The sequence below is a fragment of the Aspergillus alliaceus genome, assembly GCF_009176365.1.
Source record: "Aspergillus alliaceus strain CBS 536.65 unplaced genomic scaffold BDW43scaffold_4, whole genome shotgun sequence".
NCBI classification, from domain to species: domain Eukaryota; kingdom Fungi; phylum Ascomycota; class Eurotiomycetes; order Eurotiales; family Aspergillaceae; genus Aspergillus; species Aspergillus alliaceus.
In genome coordinates this window covers 218701-235070 of record NW_022474687.1, presented here as the reverse complement: position 1 = coordinate 235070, position 16370 = coordinate 218701, and the positions used below count along the sequence as shown (strand labels likewise).

Genomic DNA, 16370 nt, shown 5'->3' with positions numbered 1-16370 from the left:
TCTGCGATCTGGGACCAAGACGAATTAGAGCACCTCCAAAAGGTCCGTTTCCATGGGCCAAGAACCATCGGGTTCATGGTCGGCCCGGGCCGGGTGATCCTCAACAAAGCTTTGTGCCTCACCAGGAATCCAAATGTTCTATGCAAACTGGAAACAAACACAGGGGGGCCCGTTCCGCACACCATTTGGGAAGTTGCTAGCTCGCCGCTGACCAACAATATTGCGCATGAGATCAAGCATCGATTGAGCTAGGTTAGAGGCCATTTTTGTTACATCACGGACTGCCAAGGTTGCTCTCATAGGGGTGTATAAGCCAGGCAAATCGAATGTTAGGAGAATGACACGCGGACTTTTGCGGGGTAAAATATACAAGATCTAGTTACGACACAGTACCGTACCTGACGATACAAACTGAGCGATGACAATATTGCGGAGGAACGTCTCAAAGTAGTTTGGCTCTGCGGCCACTATCAGTGGTGACACCAGGTGTTCCGGAGACCCTGTAACAGGCTTACTGTAACGAGACACATAGATAGATAGCTGGAGCTAGATCCTGCATATCGTCGTGGGTGTTGGATCCCAATATCACGTGACCATATGATACACCATATGTGAAGTAGCAGGCTACCAGGGGTAGCCTACTACGCAGCTGGTGAGCTGGGCAGTAGGAAGGCAGCTACTTTGGGTATAAGTAGCCGTACCTGCTCACATAGTCAGTTAGATCATCATCACACTTGTACCTCAATTCAGAGTTACAACTGTGGGCGAGGGGCCAATGCATGAATGCACACACACTGTAACAGGCGATCGGGAATGGAAGACAGTGCTGCAAGACAAGGTATGACTACCATCAACGTCACCTTGGATGATTGATGATGGAGAGAGAGGAGGGACAATCAAAGTTGGATAGGCTTTGGAATGGATACCAAACAGGATGGACCCAGTACTCTATCTGGAAATAACGTCTGATCATTTTCCAGTTCGGTGGGGAGGATATGACGTCATACATCTGCACTCTGCCACACGCTTATTTCCGTTTATAGTAATCACCCCTCCGTTTATAAACACTCGTGTCAGGTAAACTTTCAAGGTACTCCATACCCACTGTGGTACTAGTTGGAAGAGATCACGAGTACGGAAAAGACTTTCCCCATTACCCTGTATGTTTCATCAGGTCTCCAGCTTGACGTGTAAACCCAGTTTGTACACATATTGATCTGGATCAAGCCGTTGCGCACTACGATATGAATAAGACCATAAATGAATCCCATCCATCTGTTAAGAAATGGAGGCACCTCTTTTCTGAACCCGACGAATTACAGTTCATGTTTTGGGTACCCCAAAGAGGAACCTCTTGACATAATCACGGCATTCACAAGAAGCTGAAGTGACTGCGCTAACATGGCGACATTCCAGGCGGAAGGATACAACGTGGGGGCATATATAGGCCGTCGGATCGAGGAGCTGAGGATTCGGGACTACTTCGTGGTGCCTGGTATATATATTACCTGTTGAAGATCCCCTCTCCACTATGTACTAACCTCTGTTTGGGCGATACCAACCTTACCCTCCTCGACAACCTCCTGAAGAACCCAAATCTTCGGATGGTGGAATGCTGCAACGAGCTGAACACCGGATACGCGGCAGACGGGTACGCACGGTCCTCCGAAGCGAAAGCAGCAGTGGTGGTGGTCCCGTACATCGTCGGTGGCCTCTCAACTCTGAATGCTATCGCAGGTGCCCACTCGGAGCAACTCAAAATCATCGTTATTTCGGGCTGTCCACCGACGGCAATCTTGACCACCGAGAAAGCAACGCATCATACACCCTCACCGAAAAATAAGGACCAGGCCCTGCATGCCTTCCAAGGCGTTACAGCTGCATCAGTCCGCATCGAGTCGGTGCAATCGGCAGCCGATGTAATTGATGACACCATTGTTAAATGTATACAACAGTCGTTACCGGTGTATATAGAACTCCCAAATGACCTTGCCGACGCTCCGTGTCGCTTTCCGGTACCCTTGTGCCGGCAGATCGAGGCCGAAGAGCGGAACAAGAACAACGAAGCAGTGGAGGCTATAACGGATCTTTGGAACTCTTCTCACAGACCGGTGCTGCTTCTTGGAGGCCACCTACGAGTATCGCTCTCGCGCGACACTATCCACCGCCTGGCGGAGACGCTCGGCTGTCCTGTGTTATGTCAGCCAGACGGGCGATGGATGTCGGAATCGCATGAGCAGTATTGGGGCCCCTTCTGGCCAAGCTTACTCAATGCTGAAGGGGAGAAGGTCGTGATGAGCTCAGATCTCTGGATATGCCTAGGAGTCTCATGGTCGGATTTACACAGCCCCTCCATCGACTTTAAGAACGAGAAGCACCGTCTGCTAGACCTCCAATACGACAGGGCTGGTCTACCAAACGGCAAAATCATCGAACCGATAAAGCTTAGCGACCTGGTCTTAGCCTTGATAAACAGCGGCATGAGGAGTAAGACAGAGTCTCTTCCTCATCCCAAGCCGAGCCATCCGGCTTGCATCCAGACGGAGATCAAAAATACCGAAGATCCACTTACAATGATCAGCCTGTTCAGAGGTATCCAGACCATGTTGAAGGAACAGTGTACATTGATTGCAGACACTGGCGATACATGGTTTGCAGCAAGCCATATCAAGCTGCCGCATGGGGCCGACTTCCAAATGCAACTCCCCTACGCCTCAATCGGATGGGGAGTGCCAGCAACCCTTGGGGCTCAGCTAGCTCGCGCCCATCATCGAGTGGTTCTCCTGGTAGGAGATGGAGGCTTTCAGATGACAGCACAAGAGGTCAGCACGATTATCCGGATGAAACTGAACCCGATCATCGTGCTGTTCAATAATCTCGGGTACAAAACCGAGGTAAGCCAAACCTTTACTTCATGGGACCCACCCTAACAATGGTTCTTCAGACCGCAGTGCACGACGGGCCATATAATTACATCGCGAATTGGGACTATACCAAATTAGCTACCTCGTTCCTGGAAGAGCCTCATACACAGCCTCATAATCCATACGCCATCGGCAACGCGGAGAAAGAGAGTGGTATGCCTTTATTCGCTGAGAAGATCCAAACGAACGCGGACCTTCTTAGAGCTATTCGCCGGGTGGACGATGAGGATGAGAAACTCGCCTTCCTGGAGTGTTGTATCCGGCCAGACGATATGACACCAGAGCTGCAAAAGCTGGGAGAAAACGTTTCGAAGGGACTTTCGGACTAGACGGATTTCAAGGATACAGTCCACATGATAGCATCATAGCGTTCCTGGCTCGAGGTAACCGATATAATACTCAGAGAGTGAAGATGTCGTATTGCACTAGATATATACAAGATGAGACTAGGGAATTTGGTCCCTCAAGATGACCCCGCTTCTTAATGCATATATTGAGAATGTTTAGACCACTACTCTTCGTCTAGTTGAATGACATCAAACGCTCAATCATCTTCATCCACTTGGTGTGATACAAACAATGACGGACGCAGAGGAGTCCGACTGGGAAGAGCCACCTCTAAGCGGGCCAGTTTTCGACGAATACACGGAGAGAACAGCTAGAATCCGAGAGATTCACGGTGCTGGTGCCCCCTTATTCCTAAAAGAAAAACTGCGACCTATTAGCAAACAGTTCAAGGATGCCAAGACACTCAGCAAACACGTATAATTGTTCAAGGGTTGTACGGCACTGAGGAAAGCTTTGAGGTGAAGACCGGTATCACAAGGTCTGCGTCAAAGTGGCACAGAACGATGCTGTTAGTCCTTTTTCTGTCGTTCAGAAAGATCCAAGGGCAACGCCAGGAACTACATAGAACGTTTGTGCTTACCTTGGCGGCCATCGCTCCGCCGGTATTAGCACTGTTTCCAGCGTTGCTAAAGCCATTCGCAAACGACTTTTCGGACGAGAAATAGGGGATGCTATAGATTAACGCACACGCTGATATTAACACACCGGATACTAGACCGGCGGGAGGATGCATGAAATGCCAGTGGCGTTTGTTTCTGGCCTCGTCAGATTGAATGAGGAGGGCATCTTTGACTGGCTCGAGGAAATCCATTTCCTTAGCCTGCAAAAGCTTGTATACGTCGGTCTCTGGGATGTTGTCGACGCTGAGAAAGACATTATTGTCAAGTACGGTATCAAGCCTTCCTATATCGATGGCGTGTGGGGGTAAGTTCCGTGATTTTCATACCGTTCTTGCATCCTTCTCCACACACCAAGTAATGGCGCAGACACGGTGTACAACATGGATTCGGCCCTGGCTTATCTTACCCACGAAACACCGTTGCATGTGTCCTATGATATTGATTCCTTAGACCCAGACTGGGCATCATCTACCGGATCTCCTTTGCTCCCAGGTTGACACGGGAGGAGGTATCAATATCAGTAAGCGTCTTTGTGTTAATAGCAACTTGGTCTCAGTGGATTTGGCTGAGATAAATCCACAGGTTGAGCCGTCAAACTTGAGCGTGACGGTTGAATCTAGATTCTCAGTAACCATGAGCGCACGGGGCCTGTGAGAACTATTTTGTATACTATGTACTAGTAGAATCAGAGAGGTAAGTACGACTCGACACCCCATTGCCTGTCGAAGTAGATGATTCGCTAGTTGGAAACCATCCAATAATAAATTCCATAGCTGATAAACTGTCACAGCTACTGATGAGCCTGATGATGATCCCCCTGTACTCTAGCTCCACGTTAACTGTGAGCAGTGACCACGTGGGAATTGGTTTAAAAGCTGGCGTACGCTATGGCCACCTAGTCCGTCGGAAGGGTCGTCTCCGCCGCAGCCATACGGATTCTGACACTGTCCAGCCGCTGCTGACCATTGGCATCGCATCCCTGTTCCTCTAAGCCCTGTAGTGTCGGACTACAGGCTCTATTTGAGAGGGCCAGGTGTTCTTACTTGAAGAATTAATGTTCCTGTAGTTCAAATATGGGTATGGTTTAACAACAAGTGGACAGAATTCTCACTGACATGGTCGCCTTCCCCAGGATAATCGCGTCCGAACCTACAAGCTGCGTATGATGTCATTAAAGGCTTACATATTTGAATAGCAAGCAGCGAGATTGACTGTACCTGATGAACAATCGAGGCATTGCACCTGGTGGTCGTATCAACAAGGGCATGTCCTTGCTTTGATATCCATTTACATATCCGGAAGGTGTTTTATATTAATATCTTGGTTGCGTAAGTTATGGAGTATACTGAAGCTCTTGTATAAGCTTCGAGTACGTTGAGGAGAATCGGAATTCCGGGAAGAGGGCTCAAGAACCTTCCCTCGGCTCTCATCATATCCAGTCTCTGTGCTTGGTGCAGGGCCACGAGTACGAGCTCGTAGACGGGCGTTCAGATATACATTCTATTAAACATTAGAGCGATAGCATTCCTTCACAATGTTGACACTTGTCAGAAGACCACATGTTGAATCCCTAAGGTTCATCGCGGACCTTGGGGGCCGTACAGAAGGTACCAAACCCATGCTTTCTTTTAAGTAGAAGTATGTGTGTAGTACATATGATTTCGCAAGGGGGGCATAAGTCTCGGATGTATGTTAGATAGGAATGTCTGAGGTTTATAATGGGAGGTTGTTGCTACACAGGACCTCATTCAAGCCATATGTGTACAAGTTCACAAATTTGCTTGGTGGCACTGCTCACCGTACGGGGCTTTTTTATTCCCTGGAAACCCTCGTTGGGCGTTTGATCTAATTGGAGAAGGGCCGCTGTGTTCATCAACGTTCATGCTGATGTTGTATTTCGATCGTATTTCATTGAAAACTCCTGTGGCTATCACTGCGTCCGCGCCTTCATGGGCCCCATCTCTAGGCTATATGGTAGGCTATATGGAATGTTAGATACACTTTTGGGAAACTCAAGAAAAGGTCCATATCGCTCCACACGAGACTTCGCAGCAAGTACTGCTAGATGGGAAGGGTCGACGAGCTTCGACAAGTTTGTCTCGTGGGTCATTTTGTGTACAGGCTGCGAATTTGATGAGGGATCTTTTAGTCGCACGCCCGAACAAATAGCCCAGGTGGATGAAGGCTGAGTGTTTGTGAAGAAAAGAAAAATGTGCACCGACACAAGTTCTCAAAACTATTGCAAGTTCATTTGCGTCCTCGGTTTTGCTCACTTACATACTTCTGCCTGGATGTCGGCTGTACTCAACTTCAACGGTAGGGTTCGGCCCACACGCGTGACCAGGCAGTTTAAGCTTTCCCTAAATTTAAGTAGAGACGACCCGGAGCTGCGGAAGTAGAATCTCCAACCTCCACATCGAGACGCCAAACCCTACTAACCGATCTCCGTTAAAGATACCCGTTCAGGAAGGTCACTGAAATCCTTCAGAATGTTGATGGGTCGAGAGTCCTGAAGTAAGAGAAATAGTTATCTCGTGTGGGGCTCTAGAACTCCAAATCTATATCGCCAAGATAAACACGAGATAGCCGGTACTATAAGCCAATTAAACGTAATAAAGCTCTTTGCGTCTTCCTTTCATCCTTACATGGGCCGGTTAGCCGTGATCCTCACCATTAGGTTGCGGGGTTACTCCAACTTCGACATTTGGAGATATGGGGATCTATAAGAGGGAGATGTAGTCAGTCCACCGATCACGCTTTCTAACAAGGTCCAGGTCACCCTGTTTTCAGTAAAACGGCCCCATCTGCTACGCCTTTCTTTTGTCATGTCATCTAGTACCTGGGAAACTGTCGCTGCCGACAAGAGGGCACGGCTGGAGAAGTCCATCCCAGACGAATGGAGAATCAAGTCTCGCCCAATAGAAGGCCCAGCTATTGACTTGCCTGATCGACTTGGAATTCTGTCCTCCGCTGAGCTGAAAATTACAAATTCGTCAGCGACAGAGCTTGTTGCTCAACTATGCGATGGCACACTGAAGGCTGTTGATGTGACACTGGCATTCTGCAAAAGAGCTGCACTGGCACAACAACTTGTAAGTTCGACCTGCCGTTTGGTTGGGGACTATCGGTACTAATGCGATTAGACCAATTGTACGCATGATTTCTTCCCAGAGCTAGCATTAGCGCAAGCCAGAGACCTTGACGCATACTTCGAGAGAAACAAAAAACCGGTTGGTCCGTTACATGGATTGCCAATCTCGTTGAAGGACCAATTGCGGGTAAAGGTACTATAACCTCGTCGCGTTCAAGCATAATTTTCTAAAACAAAGCAGGGAACAGAGACATTTATGGCATATATTTCTTGGTTAAATAAACCCGACACAAGCGATTCAGTGTTAGTGACCCTCTTGAGAAAGGCGGGCGCAGTGTTCTACGTCAAGACGAGTGTTCCACAAACTCTGATGGTTTGCGAAGCTGTCAATAATGTTATTGGGCGAACTATAAACCCAAGGAATCCCAATTTGTCCTGTGGCGGTAGCTCTGGGGGTGAAGGCGCCATGCTGGGGATGCGTGGAAGCCTTATTGGGGTGGGGACTGATATTGGTAGGTTCTTCAGTTTCATTTACCTACATAGGTCGACGAGTGGCTAAAGGTTTCAGGTGGATCTATTCGCGTTCCATCTGCCTTCAACTTTCTATACGGGATCCGTCCAAGTCACGGCCGCCTACCATACGCTGGCATGAAGAACAGCATGGAGGGCCAAGAAACAGTGCACAGTGTCGTCGGGCCAATGGCACACTCCGCCGAGGGTAAGTCCATCATAGATATCTTTCTCTTTGCGTCCTAATACCTTCCAGATGTCAGGCTATTCCTCCAATCTGTTCTTGAACAAGAACCCTGGAAATATGATTCAAAAGTCGTACCACTGCCTTGGAGAAGAAACGAGGAGAATGCCATTAACGCCAAAATCGAGGCGAAGGGCTTGAACATAGCTTTCTATGACTTTGATGGTGTTGTGAGTATCCGCTCTCCCCGCCCTGCATAAGTGATTCACCGTTCTAACTCTTGTAAAAGGTACTCCCGCACCCTCCTATCACTCGTGGAGTGGAGATTGTCCGCTCGGCGCTCGAAAGAGACGGACATTCCGTATCACCTTGGACTCCCTACAAACATAGCTTTGGGGTTGATCTAATTAATAAAATTTACGCAGCAGATGGCAGCACCGTGGGTACTCCTTATCGAAAGCTGTTATGCATACTGACACGGTACAGGATGTATACAAGCACATCAACGCATCTGGAGAGCCAGCTATTCCCAATATCAAAGACCTCCTGAATCCTAACCTACCGAAGGCAGATGTGAATGAGGTCTGGGACAAGCAATTGCAGAAGTGGAATTATCAGTGCGAGTACCTAGACAAATGGCGCGAGTGGGAAGAGCGCACGGGTAAAGAACTTGATGCCATCATCGCCCCCGTCGCACCCACAGCAGCTGTCCGGCACAACAAATTCCGGTACTACGGATATGCATCTATTTTCAACCTCTTGGACCTCACAAGTGTTGTTGTCCCAGTCACATTCGCAGACAAAGCGGTTGATCACGCACTTGTCGATTATCAACCGGTAAATGATATTGACAAGGATGTTCATGCGGAGTACAACCCCGAGGTCTATCATGGCGCACCGGTTGCCGTTCAGATTATCGGAAGGCGTCTTAGTGAGGAACGTACACTGGCGATTGCGGAACATATTGGAAAGCTATTGGGTCACTAAGCGTGTCTATATCCTTATACAGGAGCTTGGTCTTTTGATGCTTGCAAGTGTATGATCCGTTCTTCATAAGGTAGCAAGCTCATACCTCTAGATCTCTTACATCTACAAGGGGACTAGTCTACAACCAATTTACATGTTGCGAATAATGCAACGTCATTCATTTGCTGTCCCCTTGTAAGGTGAATATCAATTATTGAGGATCTACGGACGGACAGCACTCTGCCGCAAAGCCCCACCACTCACGTCTCATATGACCTGTCCATTGTGTATCAAAGCTATTACAGACAATTCAGGAAGAGATCATATCTCCTGACGTCAGGCAATACAATGACTAATAAGTATTATGTGACCATCAGATGCTCCAGGGCGGGTGCGGGCGGCAACTGCGGAGGACATTATCCGCCGTCTCATTGAGAGATATACAAATTTTCCATCAGTCCACATCTCCTTGCTAACAAAAATGGTCCTTCTTATTTTTGTCCTCTTGACCTTGAGGCAGAATCCACCCCATTTTCTGCTCTGAGCCGCTTCTACCCAGTAGGAACATACTCTTTTTCATCGAGCATTGTCGATTAAGCCCATCTCTCAGCCATCTAGCCTAATGTTCTTTGGCTTCAACGTCACAGGATAGTACTTCCTCAAGTGTTATTGCACGCTGCAAGTACGGTCAATTGGATGCATGACAGACTATATATGCTTGTTCTATTTTAAATAACCTTCATTCACTGGGCTGTGCCTCTCCATCCTCCTCACCTTCTACTCTTATATGAGCTTCCTAAATTGGTAAGGTACTCTGTCCAATATATCTAAGATGAGTGGGTTGGTGGTATATTTTCGAGACAAGGACCCCCCAGTTAGCTGTGGGCTTCGTTGCATTAACAAATCCTTACAGTATACAAAGGAAGTTACGATACAATCCCATTAATATGGTATATAATCGCATCCCATTTGCTGACCTGGACCATTCCTACTTAAACTGAGAAGCCATTTGTCCTGCCAAGGCGTTCCTCAATATTTCCACCACTTACCTGCATAAAGTACTTAAGACTAGTACACCCCCAAGTCAGCGCGACTACAGAAGGCCGATTCCCAAATCGAGCATGCATCGAAAGCTCCATACCCACCATACAAGAATAATAGAAACCTACCAAGGGATAGGGTAAGGAGACAAATATCTATCAAGCTAAACACGATAGCCACTACATAACCCGCTACCTACAGTTGTGATGCCGATCGAACAGCCGAACACATAAATAAAGGAACCGAGTATCGAAATCAGCTCATATTTGCTATCCTCCTCGGGTATGTCTCGATGACACGGATGAATGTTGATACCAATAACTACATTGCTCCAAGAATGAAAATATACTAAGGCAATGCTGGAGAGGAATGATGCGATAAAGAACGTAGGCACAAGCTATTGGATTCACTACTGGCCTAATGCATTGCGCAAACGTCGCTCCATATCGCCAACGCACGCGTCTGACCATCTGAAATCGGAAGATGGAAGCTGATTGACCGCCGTGAATAAGAAATTATTTCCACGGAAGAAAGAACAGATGATCAATGAAGGAGGCCACGAGAGATCGACAATGTCCAGGGTCATATGCACCTTGGAGGATGTCCACACTCATATTAGCAGTGCGTCCTTTCTAACTGCTACAGCTTTAATCGCAATTTCGCGCCATACAGAATTACGGAGATCTGAAACAGGCACAATGAGCAACATAGCTATGGCAAGAGACGAAAATCGAACTTCAACCACCGAATTTCCAATTGTCACATTTCACCACCTCGATGTACGTACGTGAGAGAAATCCGAGAGTGGTTATTTGCAGGCCGGAGATCAGGTAGTCAAATACAAACCAACGCCTAGGGAATGTACTGGAACTGGAATACAACACCCTACTGAAGCGAACGGACCTTGGGAAAGGTAATCCATCTCTCCCGACTATCGACACTGCATCAAGCTTGCGGATGGATTAGTCTGGCACAATTAAGATGGATATATGTGGTGTCACGGATTCTAGTAGTTGTGCACAGATGTACGGCCACCAGCTGCCTCTCTATATAGTCCACTGGTTCCCAGCTACATTAGTCAGGCTATCGTGGCCGTCGAAGCCATTCCATGCGACGAATCGACAACGATGCATTGATTTCTCACGAAAATGAGCTGATTCGGGGCTCTATTAAGCCTCTCTTCTAAGTTCAAACTGACGAACTGCTAATTATCGTGAGTACCACCCAATAAGGTCAACCTGCAGGATAAGGATCATCTATTCCCAGATTGGTGGCTATAACAATGAAGCCCTTCGACGGAATCCTTGGATTGGCGGTATTTGGAATTACTGGGAACGCTCTCTGAATGGCATTGACTCTTCACTGCGGCAATACTCTCAGAACCTGCCAGATATCTTCATCCAAAGAATTGCAGATCAGACCATCAAACAACACAAGCATGCTGCATTAATGGTTTCAGTAACAACACTGGAGACAGTTATGAGACCCGTTGAGTACTGTGGGAATAGAAGCTAGATGATGTCATATACGCAGCGAATGATATACAGAACAATAAGTTAACAGTTACATTCGGTACCGCTTCATTGGCTTCATGCATAGCCATGACTGGTTATATAAATGCCGGTGAAACAGCAAAACGCCCAACTAGATTGCGATATCTGTGATGTTAACCCATGGAATACCTCCATTGCAGCCAGGCTCACGTTATACTCGAATATGATCTCAGAAGCCGAACTGAAATAGCAGTAGGGCCACCAATTGGGGGTACACGCAAAAGGGCGTGGTACTGACGACAAATAGTCAGGGAGTCTTCATGGCCACACTAACATTGGGTTGCTGAACAATCTTCCATGAGAACATCAATGACGAAAAGCACGCGATTAGCTCTAGTTTTACAGGCCATATTCATCGTATATATCATTTGGCAGCTTGAGCGATCTCACCCATCACGACAGATTCTACTTGGGTGATAAATCAAATTTCCATCACTATTGAGGCCTCTAGAAATACTTCGACAAGTTCATAAACCAAGTGAGGGCATAAAGATATCATGTGTGCGACATAGTTAGGTACACTTTTACTTATCTAAGCTTATCCTCAAGTCCTAGATCCCTACATGTGGCGGACAGGATCCTGACATTAGTTCTCCAGCCCTACAAATGTCACCTTCCCAAGAGATTCTAAGCGATGAAACCCTCGCAAAACTACGCAAAAAGGGAAAAAAGAAGAGAGACAAAAAGGTCCCATATCTAAGTTAACCTCTATCGGCTGGATTCGGAAGTTACAATCGTTGAAATTTCCCAGGTTGAGAATCCTTCTTGTGTCGTTCAAACTTCCACCCACTTTTGCACTTATTGCTTCGACTCCACCTGGATTAATTGGCATTGGATGGATACTTTGTTCAGGAAGTATGGATACCCCAAGGGACCTATCACGGCGATTTCGCTTAGGTAAAAGAAACTGCAGACGCAGGGTCGTATTCCTGTAAACTATATATAACATCGTATTATTCCCTACGGAAGGCGTGCAGGATGCACTTCTGAGCTCAAATAGATTAAACACTTTAACAATGTGGACTATGGCCTAACAGTAGTTGCTCTAGTAGCATCTTGGCGGTTCCTTGGGACGCCAATAATGCGTTCTTCGCTGTCCATACCTTTCATAACAGATAATGCAATTTGCTAATTGATATGTCATCCAGAGTCACTGCTGGACGATCAATGATCTGAACACTCATGTATATTCTTTGCTTCTGCGTGATTCTAGTCGGAGAGGCCGAGGCAAGGTGCTGGAAATCCCACTTTGCCCGGACACCATGGGCAGGCAACCCGTTCAGGAAATTGCGTGAACACTGCCAAAAGGTGTTAGGACACTGCGGGTTTTAGACTTGTTAGCGCTAGCTTTTACTTAGCCTGACGAAAGCTTCAGTCACTTGGTAAGTGCGTAACTAATATTTTTCTCAGTGGAGTTCCTGGACAGAAACCGCAACGCACTGCTATGCTCCGCTCCGCAACCGTAAGTAAAGTAGCATCCCCTATAACCGCACTAGTGCAGTAACATTGTGGATTTCCTTCGTTATACTCCGTAACCCAACGTCCATGACTCGGTCTCGACACAGTTAGGACAAACTGCCAATCCTTACCAGCACGATTCCAGTTTCCGGCCCGGTAGATCAGGGATCTTAGTCGCCACGCTGGCAGTAGCTTAACCATATATTATGGTTCACGTCCCCATGTCCCCTTCCCACCGTTCGGGGTATCAAAAAGGTGAAAAGAACAACACTCGGTATTGACCGGCCATGGGCTCTTCGACTCACTCCACGAATAGCATCTCCATCATGGAAGAAAGATTGGCCCTCGAACGTCGGAGGGAGCGGAACCGGATCGCCCAGCGGAAACATCGTACAGAAAGCCCTACCCTCCCATCAGAGCGTAATCCAACTAACGTGAGATTTAGGTGAAAACGCCAAGCTAGGTACAAAGGTCACAAGATCCCGGGAGCAGAGTAGCGAATGCAGCAGCGCGAAATCCCTCCTCCCCGAACAGCCCAGCAGGTGTACAGGGTACACCACCAGCCAGGAAGGCCTGCCCTTTTCAGCCTTCCTAGGCTCAGGCGTAGATTATAATCACAATCTGGACCAAATAACTACCGAAAGTCTATTCTCAGACATGCTGCTCGCCTCGCAATCTTCAGAATACAACTACAGCCACCTTGACCATGCATCCTCCCCGGTGGTGCCACAACTGCCACCGTATACCATAGATGCAGGGTTCACGACCAACCCGACCAAACGTGAGTCGTGCATCGATAATTATCAATTCCCCAGTCCGTACATCCAGCCTGACCGATCGTCTCCGACAGCTACCTTACCCTCCAGCCTGTGTGCTAGCTGCCACGCCTGCGCCAACCCACAGCTCTTCTCTCATCCTTCACTAGCTAATACACCCACTCGCCCCATCAGCCAACATAAAGATCGCGACCCGAGACCGGGAGCCCTCGGACCCCACACCTGGACCACCCCCCTCCATATCTCCGTCACCCGCGGACATCTCTCCGCAGTCCGCTTGCTGCTGGACCGCGGCGCCGATCCCAATGCCATCGACGGCGAGGGCTCCACAGTCCTTCACACGGCCGTCCGCGCCGGCCACCATACGATCGTGCGCGAGCTCCTTCGGTATAATGCAGATCCGAGCTCCGTCGACGCCGCAGGTTGGCTACCGCTACATTATGCGGCCGAGGCGGGGGATGAAAATTGCCTTCGAGCCTTACTTCAGACCGGTGGGGAGTAACTTACAGAGTATAGCGTAAGCGTGAGTCAGGCGTTTCACCTCATTGGGAGCCACACTAGAGATTCATTTGTAGATCAGCGGGTTAACTTTTCCGGGAATAAGACTGGGCTGGCGCGGGTTTTCTTTTCATTATTATTGCCATATTGTTTCAAAGTTTTTTCTCTAGTCAAGCAATTGTTACTAGTATGCATGGTGGGGGCGCCATAAGCGCTAGCTTTTGATGAGCACTTCCGGAACAAGGACCTGACGAATATGATCTAAGAATATCCGTAGCCAGATTTCGATTTTGCGCTTGCATGCAACACTAGACTATTTAGTATAGTTTTCTTTACTATGGATCGAGCACGGGTTTCCATGATTTAGTATTGATCTCGGAATTGACTGGTCGGCTTGGCCTTCTAGCGTATGCATACTTGTTTCAGGATAGTTTTCATTCCTTTTTACCCACTAGGGCCACTAAATCTACCACACAGGCTGGACACTAGATCGATAGGGAAAATAACAGTGAAAATAATATTGGAAATAACCTGCTTCTACAGTTGAAATGACCTGGGATTCCATTCTTTGCAGAAGACGTATAGTGGGCTCACTTATAACCCCTAAGGGAAGTCGAAGCAGTACACTAGGACGCATATGGCCTTGGTTGGTAATAAAATCTTGCACACATCGTGCTTCGTGGGGCCGGAAATCTAAATGAATTCATTAGTGCATGTACTCCCTATGCCTGATTGTCACTCCTCCGTACCCTAAGAAAGAAGGGAAAAAAAAAAAAAAGAGATCGCAGGGTCGCCGCCCCGTTAGGTCGCGTACAGCTGCAGGCTTGGCAAAAGGGATCATCAATAGGGCGCGTAAAGATTTGGTAACCCCGTTGGCTTACGCGACAAGAGCCTTGGCGAGCAAAGAGTGAGAATGAAGTCAAGTTAGGTCGAAGAGGGTTCTTTAGGGCACAAGAGCTGAAGCATTTCCCTAGCGACGGGCGGACCCGCCGGAGGTGTTCATCCTGCTCCGCCATTGGTGCGCAGGCGCCACCGCCAAGGCGGAATGTCCCACCATGCAGACTGGTCTAGACTGTATGAGGGAATATGATGCCATCCATCTAATCAACGCGAAATATACGAAGTACTCCGGTTGACCCCGGTAAGAATGTTAGTACGGGCGGGCCTACAAGGATTTGAATCTTTTGGAGAGGTGAGGTCCTCAAAGCACTGCCTTACTAAAAAAGACTAGTTTTGAAGCTAAAGAGACCTCCGATATAGCCACCCTTGTGAGATTTGTAGCAGTAAGCCACTGCTAATATGGCTATATCTGAGCCTAGCACCCCTCCAGAGATGCCTCCAGAGGCTTCTCAAGAAAGCCAGAAATCCCGATGGCTTAACCGCGATGATCGAATTCCTATTTTAACTCTACGAGATACTGGGTTTACCTATCAACAGATCTGCTCTCGGCTTGGATTTACCTATTGCTATGTTCAATATATATGCCAGAATGAGCAAATGACTCCTCGAAAGCCTCCTGGTCAGTGTCTAAAACTATCTGAAGAGAATATAGTTTATATTATTGCTTTTATTACTTCATCAAAACGCACGTGCCGGTTATCATATAAAAAAGTTATTGAAGAACTTGATCTTCCTTGTAGAGAGACTGCCCTTAGATGTCAGGCAGTTATAGAGGCAGAAGGTGGCCATACAGAATATTAGATAGATTAGTCATTCGATAATTCTGGCAGAATCCAAAGGATTCAAATCCTTGTAGGACCACCCGTACTAACATTCTTACCGGGGTCAACCGGAGTACTTCGTCGATACGATCTGCTACCTAGGTGACGTATGTATCCATATATATCGAGGGGATGTATAAATTAGCTAATTCATACATCTAAGCACGAATGTATTGTTCATCAGCGTTGTTCATATTGCAGAGAATACAGTTCCACCAAAGAGTAATACAGTACACCGGGCAAATTTCATAAATTATACTTCCGAGTCCATTTATCATAATCAACTCCTCCGTGAAACCCAGTAGAGCCGAGTATCAGCCGAAGCAGGCGAAATTCTTAAAGAGGAAAGTAGCAACAACGGTCGCGTAGAGCCGTAGAGTCACCGCGGGGATTTGGGACCCGGTGTTGGAGTACATGGCCTGTGCGTTGTCGTTCGTACAGATCGCGACTTGATTCTCGAATAGGTTAAACCGATTTGGAGGCATGCTCCCGGATCAAGCTTTTGTCTAAACCAAAACAGACCTGAATTACCGAGTCTGCAGGATTTATTTCATGAAACTGGGCGCAGGACCCACCGGCGACTGTCATATCACCTCTTGGTCTGAGAGTACAAGGTACGCCTAGATCAGCCCCAGTGGTATCAGTAATCGGCCTGGCGCCTAAGATGTCCATGGTCGCTG

At 47.6% G+C, this 16370-nt stretch overlaps 2 protein-coding genes across 2 annotated transcripts; both read left to right on the top strand.

The window, feature by feature from the left end:
* Nucleotides 1-1604: 1604 nt before the first annotated feature.
* BDW43DRAFT_306649 (thiamine diphosphate-binding protein) lies at nucleotides 1605-3253 on the top strand (the record flags this gene model as incomplete). Its single annotated transcript, XM_032046074.1, has 2 exons — nucleotides 1605-2894; nucleotides 2945-3253. 2 exons carry the CDS (start codon nucleotides 1605-1607, stop codon nucleotides 3251-3253), a joined length of 1599 nt encoding a protein of 532 aa, XP_031904781.1.
* Nucleotides 3254-6665: 3412 nt separating this feature from the next.
* Nucleotides 6666-9047, top strand: BDW43DRAFT_150601 (amidase). Its single transcript, XM_032038438.1, has 7 exons — nucleotides 6666-6984; nucleotides 7036-7176; nucleotides 7225-7495; nucleotides 7552-7701; nucleotides 7750-7907; nucleotides 7967-8116; nucleotides 8164-9047. The coding sequence occupies exons 1-7, from the start codon at nucleotides 6718-6720 to the stop codon at nucleotides 8662-8664; spliced, it is 1638 nt and encodes a 545-aa protein (XP_031904780.1). The 5' UTR covers nucleotides 6666-6717; the 3' UTR covers nucleotides 8665-9047.
* Nucleotides 9048-16370: the final 7323 nt, after the last annotated feature.

Bases quoted from the DNA above. Each gene is read 5' to 3' on its own strand.
- BDW43DRAFT_150601 (XM_032038438.1), top strand. From the start codon at position 6,718: ATGTCATCTAGTACCTGGGAAACTGTCGCTGCCGACAAGAGGGCACGG. The intron at 7,177-7,224 runs GTACTATAACCT...AAAACAAAGCAG, and splicing joins AGGACCAATTGCGGGTAAAG to GGAACAGAGACATTTATGGC. The intron at 7,496-7,551 runs GTAGGTTCTTCA...TAAAGGTTTCAG, and splicing joins TGGGGTGGGGACTGATATTG to GTGGATCTATTCGCGTTCCA.